The 23,298-nt window shown below is 38.6% G+C and overlaps 1 protein-coding gene across 6 annotated transcripts in view; it reads right to left on the bottom strand.

The window, feature by feature from the left end:
• Nucleotides 1-22,819, bottom strand: part of LOC122821947 (speckle type BTB/POZ protein) — a 66,291-nt gene extending 43,472 nt beyond the window's left edge. For 2 of the 6 annotated variants that reach the window (XR_006369084.1, XM_044100282.1), the window contains exons 1-3: nucleotides 22,725-22,819; nucleotides 21,403-21,562; nucleotides 7,362-7,487 (exon numbers count right to left, since the gene is read on the bottom strand). Coding sequence is in view for 4 of the 6 variants with exons in the window: in XM_044100282.1 (XP_043956217.1) it covers nucleotides 7,362-7,487; nucleotides 21,403-21,426 (150 nt within the window). In the remaining 2 variants the exon portion in view is untranslated. Of the gene's footprint in view, nucleotides 1-7,361; nucleotides 7,488-21,369; nucleotides 21,563-22,724 lie in introns of all 6 variants that reach the window. The other 4 variants (XM_044100281.1, XM_044100283.1, XR_006369085.1 and 1 more) reach the window with 3 other exon arrangements.
• Nucleotides 22,820-23,298: the final 479 nt, after the last annotated feature.

Here is a 23,298-nt window from a genome sequence, read left to right as displayed (position 1 = left end):
AAAAAAAAAAAAACTCAAAAATGTTTGGATTTTTTTCTAGAAAATTTCAGTTTTTTAGAAAATTTCTAAGATTGATCAAAAATTCTATGAGTTTTTGGTGGATATTTAGTCCCTTTTCCTACCTATAAAGGCCTTAGTACAATGTCAGAAAAATCAAGTTTTAGATCTGCAATAAATATCGGGCTACTTTATTTGCTTGATTTTATTTGCTCAACTATTTTTGAGTCTACAGTTTTGGTCCACATGGGAAAAAGTTTGGGCACCTGTGACTGAGTATCTTTTAATGACTTACCACATTTACTCACGTTTGATTTAAGGGAATCGCCGCAATTCCAAAACAGTGTTTTTCAGCTGGATATTGAAATCATTTTGCATAAGTCACAGCATCCCTGCTCTTGTAGATTTCCTACAAATTCATAAAAACAGTGCAGAAAACTTCAATAGTTCCCGATCTAATGAATAATCAAATCCACAAAATCACTCTCTGCTGCAACACCCCACCAAAAATAACAGCAAATCCTAAAGATCAGCAGCAAGGCTGGTTGTTTGATGGAAAGTGATTTGCAAGGCTCAGGAATGAGCTTGACTTAAATCCCAGGGGAGCGGGCGTCTGGTCGGCGCAGAGAAATCCCTGTTAAAATATGAACAGGGAGGCAGGACTCCAGCTCTCTGGGGAGTGATTACCAAGCTAACCGTTGGCGGAGCAAAGCCACAAAGCCGAGTCAAACAAGAGAGAGAGTCCCGCACAGCTGGAGACAGGAGATGGATCTCTGATCACCACAGAATGAAAATGGAGCTGAAATATAAAAACAGGCTGAATGTTCTGGAAAAGTGCAAGACGCAATGGATTACTAATATAATAGGAATCTTAGTAATACATGTGGCTAAAACTAAAAGAAAAAAGAGAACAAAATAGATTAAATTTATAAATATTATTAGAATAGGTTGCTATTTTTTTACATGTTTGACTGAAATCACATTTTGTGAAGTCTCAGAAGTAACCTAATTGGTATTTACTCACTTTTAGTGAGTAAATAAATCTCAGTGTTTGCTAGAGAATATTAGAGAATAACGTCTCCATGACAACCAAGAAATTTGAAGCAGGATTAGCTTATAAAATAACCAAAACTTTGAACATCCAGTGAGAACTGTTCAAAAACATTCCATATTCAAGACAATCTAATTATAATAACGACTAAAGGAGTTTTCAGACCAGTGGACTGGGTTCGATTGGGAGCCAAAATTGAAGTATTTGTTAAATTTCAGTTGGTGCAGCTCTCGTTCACACTGCACTGAGATCCTTAGCAATAAAAAAAACAGTTCCCCTCCTCGCCTGTGGTGGCGCTGCACCAAGAACGACTAAAGGAAATAACAGGAAGACCTCTGAAGACGACGTTGAGAGAAACTTCCTTCTTCACAAAATATGAACAAAAACAGCATCAGATTTTAGCGGATGTAGATTTTCTCTTCTGTTTAGGGTAAAAAACCACAAACTGTTTTTTCTGTAGAGCTAAACTCCCTTGTTTGTTTTGGTTGTAATTACCCAGAATTCCATACGATGCAGTTGAAGTGGTTGGCGTTCACATATGCATTTGAACTGCACCAGAGTTCACTTTCTCTGAGTTTAATTACACATTTATAAGCCAGACTTTCTAGGCAACTTAACTAGTTTGATTAAATTAAACTAACCAGGGCTGGTGTGAATGCACCCTAAGCTTTCAGCGTTTGACGGTGTTGAAAAAATAAGGACATACCAAGTCTACAAACTGTCTCAGAACCGTACACTAGAGTTTATCAAATCCTGAGATGTGGATTTCCTCGTCTGCTGTCATCTCTGGCCAGGAGATTTTCAGACTTAAACATCGTTGGAGGCTAAAAGGAGCAAAATGAGGTCAGGACGGGATGAGTGGTGAGGTCACACCTGAACTAGGACAGAAGTGTTACTGCAGGCTGTCATTTCCCTGAAAGATCCAGGATCTCCATCACATCAGCAGCATGGCAGAGAAAATTAACACAACATATAAATGTGAGGAAAGCAGAAAGACGTTTACTGAGTAAATGGGCAAGAAAATACTTCTTTTTTTTTTACACTCAGACTGAGCATCTCCATGTGTACAGACCGCCGCTATGAGAGAGTAAGGATTTGTCACAACAGCTGGCAGGGCTGGTGTTTACTTAATATTTTTAGACATTTAACCCATGAGATGTTTTATTTTAGACAAACAACTTATTGGAAGAAACATTAAAATAAATATGTGGGCATATGATGGAAACATCGAGTGACTCAGAGTTTAATGTTGAGTTATTTATTATATAGTGACTGACGATATAAAATGATGACTATGAAAACGATTGACTACTGAATTAGGTGACAATTATTTCCATTATTGACGAATATATTGGTTACTGGCCAGAACAGTAAATGGATTCCAATATTAATCTGAATTATCATATTTGCCCCTAAAAAACAAGGAGCTCCACCGCCGGCTCTTTCTGCAGTCAAGTTGGGCGAGCGTCTGCTACGTTTACAAACAAATAATCCCTCCATTGAATCATGGCTGCACTTACCCTACAAGTAAAAGACCGTCTACTTAACTCTATAAACTATGGCATTATTCAGTGCAATGTTGATAAATTAGGTTGTTTACATCAACTCCGCACATCTCTTTTTTTCCTGCTCAGTAAAACAAGCTGCATCTTGGTTTCACACAACATTTCAGCTGCATGTAGCGTATAATAGTCTGCACCGTTCTTTGTGACATTAATCAAAGTGTAAGTTTAGAATGTCACTGACAGCTAAATGTCACAACGAAATGGGCAAATTAAAAAAAAAAGGAAAATCGTTCCAAAAGCCTTCACTGCTTTTCACTTCCCATAGTAAGACCAAAAAAAATGGAAAAGTATGAACGCCTACTGTCGTTTTTAAGCTTAATTAATAACCTTGCACTTGACAATAAAAACACAGGTAATCCTCGCAGCCGTTCTGACCTCTCAGCATGTGTGAAGCAGATATAATAATGAGCTTAATGCTGTGGTCATCACCTCCCACTAATGTCAGCTGAAACCAGGAGACCCGGGCAATCTTCACCCTCCTGAGGCCCTCAGGGTGCAGACCTGCACTATCACGCACGCTGCTGTGTGGCCTTTAATGACATTTCTCATGATTTACTGCGTCTAAACAAACATCCACATGTGTGCTTGTGCATAGTCGCTTGTGTTTATCTCTTGGCATGTATATTGGAGTGTGAGTTTACTTTTGTGCTCATTTGGCGTCCACACAGCAGCTCCAGACCTCCAGCCGACCTCTGACCCTATTCTCTGTGGGGGACGTGAACCCCTGCAAAATGTAATGGCCAGTGTGCTGCCAGCTGAAGTGGAGAGACGCCACAGCAGGAGGGAAGGGTAAGACAGCAGCGACAGGCGAAGGAGGAGGCGTCCAGAAAGGAGCAGAAAACTGGTGGTACTAAGTTAGCAGTAAAGGTGCAGGAAAAAAAATAATTATACACAGCAGGGAGTCCAATTGGTTTTCAGTTTGGGGCACATCAACATCACGAATGTTCTTAAAGGGCCAGTTCTTACAACTAAATCATATTTAACCGTTTTTCACATTGATCAATCCCTGCAGGATTTATATATTTTTTTATCTTTTTGTAATTTTTTTGCAATGAATTGCTAATGTTAAAAAAATTGTAAGAAATGTCACAATATTTTCACTTAGGTATGATGGTAAATGTGACTTTTCATTAGTCGCAAATAATTGATCACTGACTAGAACTTGACATCACGTACAGCCAAGGCAGAAGTGTAGAAGTAAAATACACTGCCACCTGCAGGTGGGAGTTGGCATCATTTCATTTTTTAATTTCAGTAAACTCACAATTATGCATTAGCTCAAAAAATGATGCAATTTGTTGATTTTGTGTGAATTTACTAAAACTGGAAGAACTGACTCATGTAATTTGGCAGCAACAAATAAAAGCCATTTTGATTTAATTTATAAAAAAATGTTTAAGCACAAAACTGTTATCCTGTAGGGTTTTTTATGCATAAGTCTACAATCTAGAGGGCCACATAAAAAGCTGCGGCGGGCCGCATTTGGCCCCCGTGCCTTGTGTTTGACACATGCGATATAGAGAATAGCAACACATCATTAATATAAGTCTGTACCGGACTAATCTGCGCCATCTTAGTAGGCAACTGCACAGATGAACCATGGCTTCCAGAGGAACAAATAAAAATACAAGGACACTCTTGACCAACGTGCCAGAGAGAAATATATCCTCAAAATAGCTGCTGTTGGGATCGACAAAGAATGAAAATACGAGAGACGATGTGGACAAAATGAGTAAATTCTCCTACTACGATATAGTTCACTACCCAAAAACTACTCAAGTAAAACTAGCACTACTTCAACATATTTTTACTTATGTAACAGTAAAAAGTAGAAATTACTAAAGTAAGAGCAACAAAGTATGTGGTAAAAAGTTTACTCAAGTACTGAGTAACTGATTAAATTATCGATCATTTAATATTTAGAAATGACTTCATCATACGGACCAAACTATAAGGTCAAGTGGAGCTTTTGGTATTTTAAGAATCAAAATGACAGTAATTCATAAAAGCAACAAAAAATAACAAAATCAGGCAAAATAAAATTTTACCAAATGAGTTTCTATCAATGAAAACTTATTAAACTTTAACAAAACTGCAGGTGTGTGTCTGTGTCTGGTGGATTTTTGGTAAAAAATGTTTGTTTTTCATTCAGTGGGTAAAAAAATCCAGACATTTTACTCAAATAAGAGTAGATATACTTCATAATAAAATTGCTCCAGTAAACGTAAAATGTACAGAGTAGTAAAAATACTCATAAATGTAAATTTTTTCAAAAAAGTTACTGAAGTACATGTAACTAATTACTACTCAACTCTGCTACTTAGAGAACACACTTGAGGAGCTTCACGTTTATGAAGTTGTCGTATTTTGTGATCATTTCAGTCTCTGAGTTTGGATGAAAAACCAGAAGAAAAGTCAATATTTGTACATTTTTTTCTTAAATTAGAAATATTACAGGTCTGGGTCTTACTGGGTTGAGTTAATAAACAAAGTGGATAAGGAGAGTTGCGCTCTTGACTCGTAGCGTCATCCTTGGGGACGATAAATAAACGAGACAGAGCTGCACTAAAACGAACTCCGATTGTCTTCACTAAATGGCTGTAAGAAGAGGGTCTGGAAGGAGGTTGAGGGGCTGCTGGGGGCAGGATTATTGGTTCCTCTGCGGCCGTCTGTTTTCGATATTCACCCTCCAAATTGATTTTTGTTTTGCTGCTTTTGTTGCTGTCGATTGTGTCCGCAGGAGGAGGGTTGATAGCACTTTGCTGGCCAGGAATCCCCTGTGGCCAATTTTCCCAGCGCCACAACAGCGCAGTCGAAAATTAAACTGTCATAACGCCCATAACCACAATTAATGACAGGGATTAGGGGCTGAAATCTGCATTACTGAACACCTTTTGGCACACATGAGCTCTTAAGCACAGAACAGCAGAGAAATAAAGACGAGGAAAAGAGAAGGGAGACGGGAGAGGAGGTAAGAAGGCCAGGAGACGGAGTAAAGCTAGAAAAAGAGGTAAGAGGGAGCAGAACAAAAGGATGGGAGAAGTGTCTGGCTATGAGACAGAGAATTAAGAAAACACAGGGAAGATAATAAGCAAATTAGATGGTGACCAAGGGGAAGCTTTTGTTTGCAGAAACACTGGATAAATCCCCTCTCTGTAGACAAAACAGCAGCTATTGATGCTAATAAGCACCTTCTTCTCTAAAAAAGGCAGCTTGCAGCATAATTACCAGCTTCAGCTGAAGTTTATTATTAAACGGCCAAACATGATGTGACTAAACTGTCTGATAAGAACTCATCGCAAAACAGAAAATGCAGCTCGTCAGTAAAAATAACATTTTGCTTTGCAGGTGACAAAGCAGATAAATGCTCTAATTATTTAAAGCATGTAATTGAGATGCTGGTGAAGTTGAAAATGTGCGTCCTGCCGCTGCGCAGGTCAGAGAGGACAAGTGTCTCTGCCATGAGAAGAAACGCGGCACGTAAATTAAATTACTTAAACAGCAGCATCACTGACAGCTACTGCTGGGCGTCTGTCGCTTTAAAAACTGCTCTTTCTGAAACTCCGCCTGCAGAAAGTTATCACAACATCGATCCAACATAAACCCTTTTCCAGCGTTTCACTGAGAAGCAGCTCTATAACGAGCTCAGCGCCAGGTGTATGCTAATTGGTGCTGGCTAGTCTGAAGGAGCCATGTCTGAAGGTTTCCAAGCTGCAGCTCTGAGGAGGAGCTGAGGTTCAAAGGCGGGGCTTGGTCCAACCAGGCGTTTTTCACAGCTGAATGGTTGCCATGGAGACTAAAGGATTGCTCAAATAGGCATGAAAGAATCAAAGCAAAACTCCAGGAATAACATTATAACATGATGAAAAGCTCAAGAACGTCCATTTTACGTGACACTATTCCACTGCATTTTACACTAAATATGTGTATTTTCTTCACCTGTACATTTCTATAAAGTGCTGGGTTACTTGGACATGTTACGTTCACATCCCATTGTTTTGTTATTATTACTAATAATATTTGCTTATTAGTTTGAAAATAATTAATGACGTATTCTAGTTAACCAGTTCCAAAAATGATTCGACAGGTTTTGATACTCGTGTCAGGAAATTAAGATATTGTTCCCTATTGACTCCACCGTATTTTCTAACTGTGGAGTTGTTAAATGTTTTATGCCTCTTTTTTTCAGACAGAAAAATAACACATTGGTTATGCTTTGTGTTAAATAAAATCTTCCAAAGGTAATCATTCCTTTTTCTTATTTGCTTAGAGTGACTTTAATCTGCAGGTCATCGTTAAAACTCTGTCACAGAACATAAACACAATAAAAACATTGCTATGTACTAACATTTCTGTCTATTTTTCCACTATTATTTAATGTTAACTGTCTTTTTCTTTTAACACTTCTTATGTATGGTAAACAACACAGAAGAAGGGACATAATTAATTGGCTTATTTTTAGTTTCAGTTGGGAATATTAATGTATACACTTACTGCAACTTTAATGTGGCGTTTGCAGGTTTATGAATCTATTCTTGGGAGCAAGTTTAAACAAACACACTATAAAGATATCTTATATGTACCATCAGGCTGAAGTGCTAATTAGAAACAAATAAGAAAGCTGAGCCAGGGGCACCAAAGCAAATGATTTAAAAGTTTGAAAGTCTGCTTTTAACAGCAGACAGGAAGTTCGACATCATGGCTGATCGGTGCAGGATTTCTAGAGTGCAACAGGTGTAAGTACACACATCGTCCACCTCGTCAGCTGCAGCCAGCAGGTCATCGGCCATCTTGTGCAGGTTGGGCGTCTTGCTTCTGTAGATGAAGCACATCGTCTCTTTGAAGACATCTGGCTCATTTATCTCCGCGCGGATCTGAACGAATGGAGAGGACATTACAGGTGAAAACCTACAAAGGTTTAAAAACAAAAAAGGTAAGAGAACAAAAGGATGTCTGCTTTGAGGGCGTTTTCACACCTGATAGTCTGGTAGATTCAGTTCGATTGGGGACCAAAATCGCAACATTTGTTACATTTTCAACTTTTACACTGAACTCTGTGAAAGGAACTGTGTTCCCCTCCTGACCTGTGGGGGCGCCGCACCAAGAACCACTGATGGAAACAACATGAAAACCTTTTTTGGTCTGCATTCAAAAACCATTCCATTGAGAAAATTTAGATTGCGCAATTATGTACTCAATGGAAGTGCAGCCATTGTTGTGATGACGTGATGCCAATTTCAAGGTGTCAAGATCAGAAATCTTGAACCAATATGTTGCATTTTATACTTCCACTTAAGCTGCATGTGTCCAACTCAAGGCCAGGGGGCCAAATGTGGCCCACCACAGCTCTTTATGTGGCCCTTTAGACTCCAAATTATGTCAACAAATTCAAAAAACTCACTCTGAATTTGCACAAAAATCAATAGGTTCCCACTTGTTTTCAGATTTTTGCTGCAAAGTTTTCTCAAAATTGACCAAAAACATTGGGTTCCTCAGCCTTACTTGATGTGAAATTACAGTCAGTGACCGATATGGCTATTAATAAAAAGCCGTATCAATTCCTTTACAAATATTTCTAAATTAGTGCCACAAAATCTGTGATTCTGATTGCAAAAAACTCCCACAAAAGTCCTGGATGCACTGATAAGTGTGAAAAGATGTTCAACACGATTTAATTTTAAGAAATACTTATTGAATATTGAAACAAACAGCTTTCTATTGATCATTTAGCAGTTTAGTGGATTTTACAACAAATTCTAGCACAACTGGCCCTTTAAGAACATTCAGATTTTTGATATTGCCCAAAATGAAAATGAGTTTGACACCACTGACGTAAGCAAATAACAGATAAATCACTTCACAATTAACATCATACCAAAGTCTGTTCCAAGATCTGTAAATTATAATATATTTTTAACATTTCTACTGATTTCTAAAAGGTACACCTTACTACTCTACTGTGCCTGAAGCCAGCCAAGCCAGCTATATTGCTCCGTGTCACAGTGACTGTAACCTGAACCTTCCCCTCCACAATAAGAGGACGAACACAGGAATAAACCAATTATAACAAGGCTTTATTGTCAGCCAGGCACCCAGAGGCGTTTTAGCAAGGTCAGGCCGGGTGTGCTAACAGTTTACTGTGTTTGTGTCAACTCTGAGCGCCGAGCAGCAACACAACCACCCTGACAAATAATCAACTAACAGCAGCTTGTCTGAACTTGCTGAAGTTTCCTTCTTTGCGAATGCGGTGGGAAACCTGGCTGGTTATTGTTCGCTGATGTTTGGTGTTGAGGCGACCGCTCTCGTCTTCCTGACTCCTGAAACGTGTTGGAGTCTCGACGAAATAAAAGAAAACAGCAGCACACAAACACACAGATGTTGCATGAGAAAAAAAAACTAACAGGATCTCCCTCCGTAATGCAGAAATTGTCTCCTAAACGGAAAACTCTCCTGTAGTTACAGCGTCTCCCGCTCCCCCACATTCACAGAGCAGCCTTCTATTAGAGCCTTTCTTTATGAGCTCATTTGTCTCTCCTCTATAGAGTGCTGCAGAGGAGTGTTAACTCATCTATCCATTTTCTCTGAATCATATGGGGACGTGGCCCACCATTTCTCCCCGTTTCTGATGAAGATGCCCAGTTAAGCAGCAATTAAGATGCATTTTCTGGCGTGTGCTTTATAATTTCCCCATTTGAGCTGCGCAGGCATCAATATTCTGCTGACATGATGGCTAAATCACCACGGCTCAATCTCACCACCCCCCACCGGACGGAAACAACAAACTGTGTCATGGGGACTCTGAGCTTTTCACAACTTAACTTCAGAGGATATTAGGTGGATTTACATGAATTTCACAAAGATTCGTAATCGTAGCAGGCAATTAAACGCTTGTTTACCTAGATTTGTAGAAACTATAGCTTTATCCCAATTAGGGAGGCTGAATTGCAAATCAAAGAGCTGTGAAAAAATATTTGCTACCACAAAACTTATGCATAAAATTTTCTTTGATTTGTGTGAGAACATGTAAGGGCGGATTATTTTTGTACAGCAATATCATTAGCACACTAATTGCTATAAAAAAGCCAGTTGTTCTTGTTAGTAATTGTACTCTTGTGTTTGAAATTGTTTTCTCTTAAGCACAGCAGGCAGTCATCATTGTTTTGATGCAAAGTGGAGAACACTGCAGCTGAAAAACTGTTTCCTGAGACGAGGTTTGTCACAATAATATTTTGCTGGACGATAAAATACTTCAGTAATTATTGGATTAATATCGTCATTTTAGATCACGAGCAAATATGAAAAATTGGGCTGGTGGTGTAATCCCGCTGTAATGGTGAAATTTACCAATATTTAACTTAATCAATTTTTTTTTTAGAATACTTTATTAACCGTAATATTCGATAGAATACTCTATTACTAAAATAATCGCCCTAGACTTGATTTACATAAATCATAGCTAGTTTTCCAATTAGATATATGCCTAATAAAAACCGTATCAGTTCTTCACTTTGCATCTACCTGTAAATGTTTTCACCCCACTGAATAATTCATTCATATTCTACTTTAGATTCAAGTTGAGGTGAGATCAGGTCCCTATAAAAAGTGCTATGGCTAAAAATAATGTGCATGTTTAAAGTAGCAACAGTTTGCGTCTTATTTTATTTTGTCTACAAACAAAACTCGCCTTCATATTTTCTGCCATTTCATGCTCAAGCATTGCTCTAAACATCAGCAAGGGAGCAAAACAGACAAACCGAAGACAAAGGCTGGGTGTTATTGTGGGTAAAGTTGGTAGTATGGTGGAGACTCTGATATCTGTGACAGAGTTGCCACAGGGCACAAGGAGAGCAATGGGATGATTGACAGCAATGAGAGATGGAAAAGCAGCATGTGGAAACTGACTTAAGGTTTATTTAATCAAATAAACTTCAAGTCTATTAATTTAATTAGACTTAAATCATGTTTTTATAGTGATAAAAACATGATAAACCATGTTTTTAACAAGCAACCGTCGTTTTGTATGAAGGTTTCCAAGCAAAAGGCGGCATTTGTAAACCCAGTCCTTGGGTGGACAAAAATAGAAACTAAGGATCCCCATCACACACACACACACACACACACATATATATATATATATATCCATCCATATATATATATATATATATATATATATATATATATATATATATATATATATATATATATATAAAATCAAGAAATACGTATTAGAGGACCATTCGCCAAAACAAAGTAGGCTGGTATACCTCAGTGTTCACAAGTTTGTTTTTCTTTCATCTGGAAAATATGAAAAGCAAATATTCTAATTACGTAAAACATAAATAAATATCTATTTGAGTACCGTATTTCCCGCACTATAAGGCAGAAGCACAAGTCAGTCAAAGCACATTATGTATTACTCCGCGACGAAGTCGAGCTGATTTGTCTTTGAAAGTAACACAATCCCTCCACACGCACTCCGGCTGATACAGGAACTGTTGGTATGTTGTTGTAAAGAACATCGTCTGACAGAACAAAAAGCTGCTGACAACCAGCAACAAAGAAAAGACATGCTTGACAAATTAGACTTTGAGGCGGCAACAGACGAGACATATGACAGCAGTCCTGTTTCTGAAAACCAGGAATCAGACTTGAACATGGTGGATGAATTCATTTTGGAGGAACTTTCAAAGTTCACTAATGTAAATGATTTGATCTCTGATGAGAGGAAACCAGAAATAAAGATGGTGGATGAATTTATTGCGGAGGAGGTTTCAGATCCGACAATGGCAGCTCATCTTACATTGAAGGAAAAGGAGTCATATCTGGAAATGATGGAAGAAACGACAGTTCCAACAGCAGAAAACTTCATTTCAGAGGAATCGACCCACTCAAAAGGCAAACAGTTAGTTGATGCGGAGCAGGAGTCAGTGGTTACCATAAAGGTTGCTGAACCGCTGCCAGTCGCAGAGAAGGAGGAGCAGCAGACATCCATCATGCTGCTTGTTAATGAAGTTCTTATCAAGACCATAACAAAATCAAGGGTAACATGCAAGTACAATCACCTCCAAGCCATCATAGAGAGGTTGTCTGAGAAAATCTGTGCCGAGGTCGAGATGCAAGAACTAAAGGACATTCAAAGTAGTCTGAACAATCTTAGCAAGGACATACTGAGAGCAGTCTGCAAACAATTAGGCTGCTCAATAAAAGATGTTTTCCTACTGTTGGGTTTAAACAGTTCACCAGTAGAAGAAGCATTAATTTCCATTTGCAAAGAGAAAATAGTAAAACCAGCCAAAAAACCCAGCCTCATTAAACGTTTCTGGGCCTCAATATCCAAAAAATTGTAGAGGATTATAATTATATTAATTATTATTAATTATGTCGTTTGGTTGGATCGCACTAAGATATGTTTTAACCTAAAAGAAATGTACTGTGGTGGTATAGGGGATAGCATGACCCACATTTGAAAGCCTTGAGTCTTCGACGCGGCCGTTGTGGGTTCGATTCCCGGACCTGGCGACATTTGCCGCATGTCCCCCCCCCCTTTCTCTCCCCTTTTCCTGTCAGTCTACTGTCATATAAGGAACACTAGAGCCCACAAAAGACCCTCTGGAGGGAAAAAAAAAAAGAAAGAAATGTACTGTGGCAAATGGACTGTGTTAATCTGACCTAGACGTCAGGAAGGAATTCAGATTTGGAGAGATGTGGAATAACAATCACTTAAGAAAGAAAAGATGTTAGTTTTAAGCTGTTGTGCAAGAAAGTTCTGGCACCCGACCTTTCCCCTGCTGCCTGCAAAGGAACCGGGCCGGAGCCCAAGACTGGGGAAAGAACCTGCTTGGACAGATAAGGAGCAAACAATTTTACTAACAGTTGTTGAGGTTAAGACTTCAACACGATTTGTTAGATACGGCAAAAGGCCGTGAGTTTAGTAGTACGGCAAAAGGCCGTGAGTTCAGTAGTACGGCAAGAGGCCTTGAGCTTAGTTGTACGGCAAGAGGACGTGGGTTTAGTACTATGGCAAGAGGCTGTGAGTTAAGTGGTACGGCAAGAGGTCGTGGGTTTAGTAGTACGGCAAGAATAGGGTGACCAGACGTCCCCATTTTAGATGGCCTGTCCCCAGGTGAAGTCGTCCCTGATTTTAGCATTTTATAAATGAGAAAAAAAATCTTCCTATAGATTGTTTTTACGATAGCTGGAGACTCCATATGGCAGGGAGTAGAAAGAGTGAGTGAGCGTGTTGCGCGCAACAACAGATGTTCATTCCAGATGATTCAGGAGAAAAATATTCTGTTAGAACTGAATGAATGAAGAAAACAGAAAAACTGATAAAGTTGGAAAGAAATATGAAATATAAACATATTATTATTTAATTTTGTCTCATATGTTGTATTTTAAGTGTTTCTCTTTATTATCACCTGTGGTCTTTCTCAGTTTTTCACATAATCTTTTCTGCTCTTATTCTATCCAGACCTCTATGATCATGTGGCTGATGGTTCTTCAGACCGAGGAGGGTTTGCAGAACCAGAGATAAGCTCATGTTGGTGGACTTCCTGACCAGAGTTCACTCATCTCAAACACACAGTGTCCTTATATATAAACTACATAACTTTCACAAACACCTCATGTATTTATGGACACCCATGTATCTGTAACCCTTTAAGTGTGGGATGAGACCTCGCTGTTCCTTAGACTCTGCGTTGTGTTTTTCTTTAATTGTTGTTGTCGGAAGGAAACTTGAGGCAGGAATCGGACACACACGGGTTGCGATCGTGGTTCAGATCGTTTATTCGGCCACCCGACAAGAGGCGAAGCTTCGCTTCAAAATTCACAACAAAATACTTCAGAATTCACAGCAAATATTCTGTGTCAACATAAAAAGAAGAAAAGACAAAACGATACAAAACTAACTATTTGGACATTAAAAGTAACATTTGGCTACATTGAAGTGGCGGTCAGTATTGCTTACCTTCAGAATTCACAGCAAATACTGACTTTATCAGACCTCTATGATCCAAGACCGTAACAGACGCCAAGTACGGCGTTCTTTAACGGACACACTTTACCAATTTCCATAACTCAAAGAACAAATCTAACATTTTGGTGACATCCACTGATATATTTAAGCTACTGCCCTACATATCCATTCTTGCACAACATTAACAGGTGGACAAAGTTGTTGGTGTCTTCTGTTAATGACTGGAAAACCCACAGTAGCACTGACACAACTTGAAACCAACAAAAGTAATAAATGAAAATTTACTGAAAATTAACCAATAAAAATCAGACATTGTTTTTAATTGAGGTTCAACAGAATAAGAAAATGTCAGACCAAGATGGCTACAGTTGTACAGATTATTCTGAAACTTAAGGTCCATAGAACTGGAGCTGGTCTCTGGCTGTGGTTGGAGGAAGAAAATTGACAAATTCAAGAGAAACCAGACAAGAGGTGCATCAGCTCTCTTTGGTCAGCTCTTTGGTCACAGACACAAAAATGCTAATACGTTTTAGCTACCATAATTTTAATTGAGCCACAATTTAAAAGCAGCGTCTGACTTTCATCAGTTTGTCAGTAAACAATTTTTTACTACTTTTGTCAGTTTCAAGTTACTTTTGTTACCATTGTAACAACATTCTGTTACAATATAACATTGTAACAATGTTACATTGTAACAATGTTACATTGTAATAATGTTACATTGTCTATGTTGGCATAGATACCAACACAGTTGGTATCTCTGCTTTTTGTTCATTAGCAGATATACCAACTATGTTATTCATGTATATGCCTGGTCACTTACAAACTATGTACACAATTTCCCCAATATGTCCAGTTTTAATTTTCTATTGTTGCTATTACTTTTATTATTAATAATAGTAATATTACCACTGTGTGGAGAGACACGTTCCTGATTTTATATTTAAGTTTTAATGTTTAAATGTAAGTAAATATGTAAACTTATCTGTCCCAGTTTTTTCATTTTAGTTTAATAAATTTGCTTCTTTATTACTGAGTGAGAAATGTCCCCAGATTTAGTCTTAGAAATCTGGTCATTTTATTCTAATCATACTTAAAATATGTAAACGTTAGTCTTCTTTCCTGATAAAAAGTGTTCGCTGCAAATCCACTATTACACCGAGTGCATTCAGATTTTTGATATGGCCCAAAATGAAAATGAGTTCGACATCTTTGTTATAGATCAAAACTAAAACTTCTCTTCAGCTGCATGTTCGGAAAGCAGAGCGCCTGGGTTGTTGTGTTACTGTCGATTATTCCAGCCTTGACCGCAGCCGGAGAGGTCATGTTTAATCTCCACTGCAGACGGGTCAGACCGGACCAACTACAGCGCTTCGAATTTAATAAATCACCCCAACTTCTGCTACTTAAAATTGCTGCTGTATAATAACTCTGCAAGATTAAAATAATCACCTCATCTTGGTGCCGCTCCTCAGCTTGAGGTGCGGCCGCCGCCGCTGTGTATTTTTGCTCTTATCGTCCGAGCCGTGACAGCGGTTCGCTCCGGCACCGGCCGGGCTGGACCTCACAGATGGAGCCGATTACCAGATAAATGTTTACCAGCGGAGGGAGATTTATCCCCGCACAATGGGTCGTGTTTTAAGCATCATGTCCCCATTTTGTGACGCTTTCAATGCACATTATGCGCTCACAGGGCAACACTCGGAATTATCATTAAGGAAGGAATACTTAATTAGCAAGCAATTAAAATTTAACAATACTAATTATGTGCCAAAGTTCATGATTAGTTAATTAATTCAACTACTTAATAATATGTAGCTCAAGCAGCTAACCACTGAATGACTCATTTGGGGATTTGGTTTTATCCATCACCTCAGGAAAAACCACAAATAAGTACATTAATAACTAGTTTAATCTGCTACTTAAGCTGCTGACACCATTTATTAGATGAAGATGTGTTTTATGACAAGCATTTGGAAATTAATGGCTTTTTGAGCAGAAGCCACATTTTTGATTGTTTTTTTTTTTTTAATTGTGAAATGTGGAAAAAATATTTTGACATCATTTAACAGCGTTCAGTTTGGTGCCAAACGAAAGATTTACACTGTATTTTAGGGGAAACTCCATTTATCCATCATCTTTTGTTTATCCAGGGTCGGGTTGCGGAGGTAGCAGCTTCAGAAGGGAGGCCCAGACTTCCCTCTCCTCAGCCACTTATTCCAGCTCCTCCAAGGGAATCCCAAGGCGTTCCCAGGCCACCAGAGAGACATCGTCCCTCCAGTGTGTTCTGGGTCTTCTCCGGGGCCTCCTCCCGTTGGGACATGCCCAGAACACCTCTCCGGGAGGCGTCGTGATCAGATGCCCGAGCCTCAACTGGCTCCTCTCGATGTGAAGGAGCAGCAGCTCTACTCTGAGTCCCTCCCAGATGGCCGAGCTCCTCACCTTATCTTTACGGGAGAGCCCAGACACCCTGCAGAGACCATTTGGGGGTTCCCCTTTGATACGGGCTGTCAGGTCCCTGTATGACCGGTGTCAGAGTCTGATCTGAATTGCCGGCAGCAGGTCGGGCTCGTTTCCGGTGAGAGTTGGACTCCGCCAAGGCTGCCCTTTGTCACCGATTCTGTTCTTTACTTTTATGAACATGAAAGTAATGAACTTCCAGGTAGGACACTTAAAGTCCATCCAACTGGTCAACTGTTACTGATACACAGAGTGTGAATGTATGACTTGAACTATGATCACAATGCAATGTGGTCAGGAAAAAAGTAACAAGGGAGAGCTACGCTAGCTTGACTTTGACAATCTTAACATCTAGATGTGTTGTGTTTCCATTCAGTAAAAAAAAACAAAAAGTGGCGACCAACACACCAACTTTCTGGTGTTGGTGTGAGCTACTGATCATTTTGTTAACCGATCAGTAGCGCAGAGGTTTAAATTACCTAATCAATCACCACAAGTATTCAGACGATCACTTCATAATCGCAATACAAACAGAAAACTAATGGACTGAATGTTCTGTCCCTTAGTGAGAAACGTTTGCATATTTTTCAGTGTTTAACCCTGACACTCTAGTGGAGCTGTTGTCAGCCAGTTGCTATGGCAACGGTTCTGTGTGTAGCATAGCCGGCACAGAGTGAGAAAAGAAACGATACCAGTGGTTTTGAGTTGTTCTTCAACAGTTTCTCTGTGTTATTTCCCCTTTGCTGTGGTGCACTACACTGAGTTAATAATACCTACATAACCAGGTTTCATTTCGTTAACCGATTTGTTCTACCACAGCGGCATGGCGATGGATGTCAAGTAAAAGAATCGTCTAATTTTACTAATTATTGCTCCCAATGAGTTGAAATACTTTCCACAGAAACCAAACTCATGGCTGAATGTGAAGGTGTAACTCCTGGGACAGATATCAGGTAAGTTTCTATTGTGCAGCTGAATAGTGGTGAGCTCATACTGCAGCAACAAAATATGGGCGAGCGAGAAAGAGGAGCGAGGCATGGAGAGAGAGGACAACAAAGCAGGGACGAAGAGAGGTAGACAGTGAGAGAAATTTTAGAAGAAGACAAGGAACAGAAGGAAATACAAAAGGAAAATTGAAAGCCACAAAGTAAGTAGAAGGTGTAGAGGAATAAATAAACTGAAGAGCCACAAAGAAAATCAGGCACAGAGACCACACATCCAGCATTGAGTCAATTTGAGCTGCTCTCCCTCCTTCGTTTGATCCCTCCGTGTCCGTCTCCACAGTGATTAACGGCCCAGAGAGTTGTCACGGGAACAGGTGAGAGAGGGAATAACGAGAAGGATGGTAAGGACGTCACCTGGACCAAACCGAGCGCAGATGGAGGGAGAGGAAGAGAGAGAGCGAGAAAGAGGGGAAGAACCCAAACCACAGCAGCACATAATTAAAATGGCTCCTCACACACGTTTCAACAAATCCAATAATGAACAGCCTCGCCCGCCCCCCCACCTGGTCTCCGCGGAGACACACAGTTCACCAGTTCCTCAAACTTTTCAGGCTGACGCCGGCTGTCATTAAAGCAGCAATATATGAAATGAGTTCATGTTGGTTTGAGCTAAAATAGTTTTAATCTCACCTGCAGGACACAGTCGTCGGCTACAAAGATGCTGAATGTATTAAAATATAAGAATGAAAAGTTATACATTAAAATTAGACATTTGATAAGAAATGAAAGCAAAAATGTAATTATTGTCTCAGTGAAACAGAATTTAGACAATGAAGCATGAAGAACAACGTTTCCTCCATTCTGGATCATACTAAAACCGTAAGATATAACGTTAGCCAGTGGTTCCCGAAGATTATCTTCTGGACCCCCCTATGGATTACAATAAAATCCCCACAAAAAAGAAATTTAAAAAAATTAAATCAACTAGGCACACACATCATTCAACCAGATATAAATGTATTCACATACTTTGTTTTCAAACTCTGCTGAAATTTATTTCACACTTCAGGTTGCAACAAAACAAACTACAAACCATCTTTCAGTGAAACACTTTTGTGTAACTGTTTTATAATTTTTTTTATTCATCCATTTCGCTTCCTGCGCTCCCCCTGCAATGGCTCTTCTCTTCCCCTAGGGGGCGCGCCAAACACTTTGGGAACCACTGACTTAAGCAATTGCAATGCACACATTTACCAATTTATCTGTTTATTTTTAGAATATGTACAGAAAACCCGGATGAAGCGTAATGTTAAAACTTTTGTTTTACATATTCAAGAGAGTGAGTGGAGGTATAAACAAATAACAATAACAAAAAAAATACCAAAAATAATTTATTTTATTCCTCAGTACTCATATTTATATAATAATTTGAACAGTTTTACGTTTGAACATCGTCAAACGTTTTTTTTGAAGTTCTGAATTTGCATATTTTAAACAGGAATTTGCTGCTTAACTTTACAATATTTTTCAATGTTTTCTTATTTTTGGCTTTGCAAAGATTTAGAGCTGTCTGTAGTCTTTTACTGCGACAGACTGGCGACCTGTCCAGGGTGTACCACGCCTCTCGCCCGGAACGAAACTGGAGAGGCACCAGCAACCCTCCACTAAGGACAGGGGTGAACAGAAAATGGATGTAGTCTTTTATTTCTTTTCTTCTTGCCAACAAAAAAGAACATGAAATTTAAGTTTTAAGATGAATGTCTGATTATATTCTGCAGCTCCGAGATAAAAAACAAAATCTCCAAGTTGGATCATTAAATGCTATGATGCTAAAGTAGCATATGTCATTGTTGGAGAATATGAATTCACAATGGGCCCGTCTTTTATGATACCATTTGGTTGCTCGTTCCAACATTGTGGAGCCAAAAATTAGAACAATCTGGACTCAAATTGTCCAGTATGCACACAACACATTGCCTGCAGTCATTTCACAAAATCACCAGAAAAACATCTCACCACAACGTTGAAATTTAGACAAGAATGACTTTCATAGTGTGTTGGAGAGTTCACATTAGCAAGGTGGCGTGTTATTGATCACCAGAGATCAATAAGAACTGGTTATATGTCTTCATGCAAACACAGAAGTGGCAACACTTCCAAGTAATTTGTTGTGATTCTCTTGGCAACAAAGCTACTTTTCCATCAGATGCAACCAGAAAGATCTCTAAAAAATTTAAATCTCAATCCTAATATACTTCATATAAGGTCTAGTTGGGCACACGTCTCCAAACTGTGCATAGAGTTTGTGCTGCTAAAGCAGGAGTTCAAATGAAAAATGTAACTGGGGTAAATTTTTATCTATCAGCAGGACAACGACCTAGAAATAAAATCTGAAAAGACTCAAATCAAAGCATGTTCATCCATTTGGAGTCATTTCTCTTCACATAATACAGCGAGAACAGAAAATATTCATATTCCTTTAAATTTTTCACTTTTTGTTTCATAGTAGTCATTAACTAAAATCAAAATAGGTTCAGATTATTTCTCATGAATGTATTCTCAGCATCCCATCTAAACAGAAAAAACCCCAGAAATGTAGGAATTTATTTTTTTAAAATCACATGGTCATAAGTCATGACCATGTATTAAATGACAGGTAAATATCCCGGTTGCTGTGCCAGAATGTATTGTTTCTTAAAATGTGATATTATTGAACATCTTTTCGCATTGATCAATCCATTCAGGATTTTGAGACCGTTTTTCTGGGATTTTTTGCAGTCAAAATCAAAGATTTTGTGGCGCTAATTTAGAAATATTTGTAAGGAATTCTTATATTTGCTCCAATGTTTAGTGTTAGACGTGACTTTTTATTCATTGCCGTATCAGACTGTATCTTGACATCAAGATGAGGCAGTAGTCACTTGAACTCAATCTTTGGCCAATGTTGAGAAAAATTTTGCAGTACAAATTTGAAAATCTGTAAATTTTGTGTGAACTTTGAGTTTTTCAGATTTGTTGAAAAACTGGAGGGACTTATTCATGTAATTTGGAGCCTAGAAGGCCACATAAAAAGCTACGGCAGGCCACATTTGGCCCCCAGGCCTCGAGTTTGACACATTTTACCAACAAAGAAAATGTTTCAAAACAGGAACTAAACCGCCTCATACAGAGAAATATAAATAGCAGAGTTCATTAGAAGAGATGAGAAAGTCAATCAAACATGCTTTGAATGATTAATGTGGTCTCTATGCCTCTGTAATCAATAGACCAGCCACTCAATATGGAAGCGTTTCAAAGACAAGCTATTGTTCTCTCTTTATCCAATCAGACTAGCAACTCTCCTGAACAAGCCAGACATTCAAGTCAAATTGGGAGAGCCTGAGAGTGTGCGTTTTCCATGCACAGGAATAGTCTGAGCGTCCCCGCTGATTTCGCCACCTGCTCCAGACAATGTCAACCAGACTCATTTATCTCTCGGCAGGACTCGTTGCAGAAACACACATACACACACGACTACACAGCACATGCAATAATTACTGGGTAATTTCTGGCGATGGACAGACTTGCGGTTTTAAAATGCCAGGCAGAAGCTCCGTTTAGGCAACAACACTCAGTTGGTGATGCATACGGAACATGTTGTACTTAGCTAATGTGTTTGTTTATAATTACAAAATTACAAACCTCATTAAATTACATATTTATTATCTGTTGTCTAAGCTAGCGCTTCATATTTAGCTGAGATTGTGTGTTTTATTCACAATAGGAGGATGGACAATAATTAGTTCTAGCAGCTTTCCATTAATTCACTGACCGGACACAATAAATAAGGTTTACTGCCAAACTAAATTAATTAGTTTTCAGCCAAAACGGAGAAATAAAGCTGGACGTTAGCAAGGTAAAACATAAAAAATTTAATGTGACTACCTTTTAGTAATGTAACTGAAAAAAAAAGTATTACATAGCAAAAGGTTACAGTGGCGTCTGTATAATTACAGCTCTGGAAAATATAAAGAAGCCACTTAAAATGATCAGTTTCTCTGATTTTACTCTTTATAGGTTTGGTTTAGCAAAGTGAGCACTGTTCTTTGATTCTATGAACTACTGACAACATGTCTCCAAAACTCCAAGCAGAAATTTAGTATTTATTTGTAGAAAGTGAGAAGAAGATGCAGTGCTTTCAGACCTCAAATAATACAAAGAAAACAAGTTCATGTTCATTTAGAAACAGCAAAACTAATGTTTTAACTCAGGAAGAGTTCAGAAATCAATATTTGGTGGAAAAACCGGGAGGTTTTCAACGGGGTTCAGTGCAGTGGGCTCTTCATTTTTTCCGGAGCTGCATATTTAACATACGAACTTAACAAAAGTCCCTACTTTTTGTAAATCCATCCGTCTGTTTGTGTTCACCTGAAGGCAATGCAGAAATAACATTTCAAGGGGTGAGACCCAGACATCCTCGTCCCCCAGTGACAGTCTTCTGTTCCTCCTGGAGGATTCCAGGATGTTTCCCGGCCAGAAGGGATGCAGCACTCACAAGAAGTTCTGGGTCAGCCTTGGGGTTTCCTCCCTGTGGTGTAAAAAAATGCAACACTAACCCATCACTTTCTGCTTCCCTGAGGTGTAATTATAACATTATACAAAGGTTTATTTTCCTAAGCCACTTAAAAATGGTTTACTTTCATGCCAGCTGTTGTTCGGGACATAATGCAAATTTAAACCTGGAGTTTGGTAAACACCACAGAAACTAAACTGAAATCATGTGCAAGAAGAGTTTTGACTAAGGCTTGTTGTAATGGTGGCGGTGGTGTGAAAAGGCCTGTTTCCCTTCCAAAGACCTGAGAAACAGTGTTGGAGCTGAAATCTCTGTGAAAAACTCAGTCTTACAAAGAACATAAGTTAGTCGTTGATCATATAATCTTTATTTATTTATTAGACCAGCGATGTCAAACTAATTTTTGTTTTGGGCCACATAAAGATCATGGATGCTCTCAAAGGGCCAGTTGTGCCAGAATGTACTGATACAACCTGTTCACAACGATTAAGAAATCAATTAATTTTTAACATTAAATATCATTATTGAACATCTTCTCAGCCCCGCCAGGATTTTGTGATACTTCTTGTGATTTAAAAAAAATCAAAACTAAAGTTTTTGACTATTTTTGATAAAAATCTGCAATTGTGTATTAGCGTAAAAAAGTACAGAGATTTGTTGATTTCTGCGTGAATTTCCACAATAATTCTCAAGAAACATATATGATTGACATTATGTGGCAGTAAACCGATAAAAACTGCATTGATTTGTTTGAAAACGTAATATTTAAGCACACTTAGTGTTTAGTCTAGAATTTAAAGGGCCACATAAAAATCTAAGGCGGGCCGGATTTGACACGTGCATTAGGCGGACATGATGGTTGTATAATATTCAAGTCAACACAAACTTAAATCACAGATGTAAACCTTTATAGTAAACCATATAATCATATCTCAAATTATGCTTGATTTAACCAGCATATTATAAAATTTACCCTTTAAAGACGCTACAGCAAAGAAAACATTAGTATTAAGACCTACTGTGTAATAAACGACAGGTAGCATTGCGCTAACTAGCTGCTAATGTATAAAAGAATCCATAAAACCGCTAGCACTTTCATTAGCTTATAGCTAGTTGCCCTAAACCTGCGTGAATAATAGAAAACGTATATCTTAATAACTTATTACATTTAACTCACCACATTGGGTAGTACTCAACAACGTCAGTATGAAGTGATTTTAAGATTAATTTAACTAGCTTGCGTCAGCTTTCGACAACATAAACTACTCCCGGTTCGCCGTCAAGTCCCTTCCGGTTTTACGTCAGGTCACTTGAACCAATGCAAATAAACTGTAGAGCCCCCTAGTGGAAAGAGAGGAGTGAATTCAACACCACCAATGGAAGTCATTGGGTTTTTCAGCAGGGAAAAGATCTAAAAATAGTTCACTAATCACAAACTCAACCTTCTTCCATGGTCATCTTAAATGTTTTAAGCTATTAAGAGGTCTGTTTCTCGATCTACATGTTGGTTTAAGCCAATTATCTTTAAGCTAACGAAAGTGCTGGTGGTTTTATGGATTGTTTTGTGCATTGTCACCTAGTTAGCACAATATTTGTTTTGTTTATTGCACAGAAGGTATGAATGCCGATATTATTTAATGTATAGTGTTTAAGGGGTAAACTGTGCTGGTTAAATAAAGCATAATTGGTGATGATATGCTAGTGGTTTTATGGATTGTTTTGTACATTAGCAGCTAGTTAACACAATGCTA

Source organism: Gambusia affinis, linkage group LG19 (assembly GCF_019740435.1).
Source record: "Gambusia affinis linkage group LG19, SWU_Gaff_1.0, whole genome shotgun sequence".
Classification (NCBI taxonomy): Eukaryota; Metazoa; Chordata; class Actinopteri; order Cyprinodontiformes; family Poeciliidae; genus Gambusia; species Gambusia affinis.
This window is presented reverse-complemented; position numbering and strand designations above follow the sequence as displayed.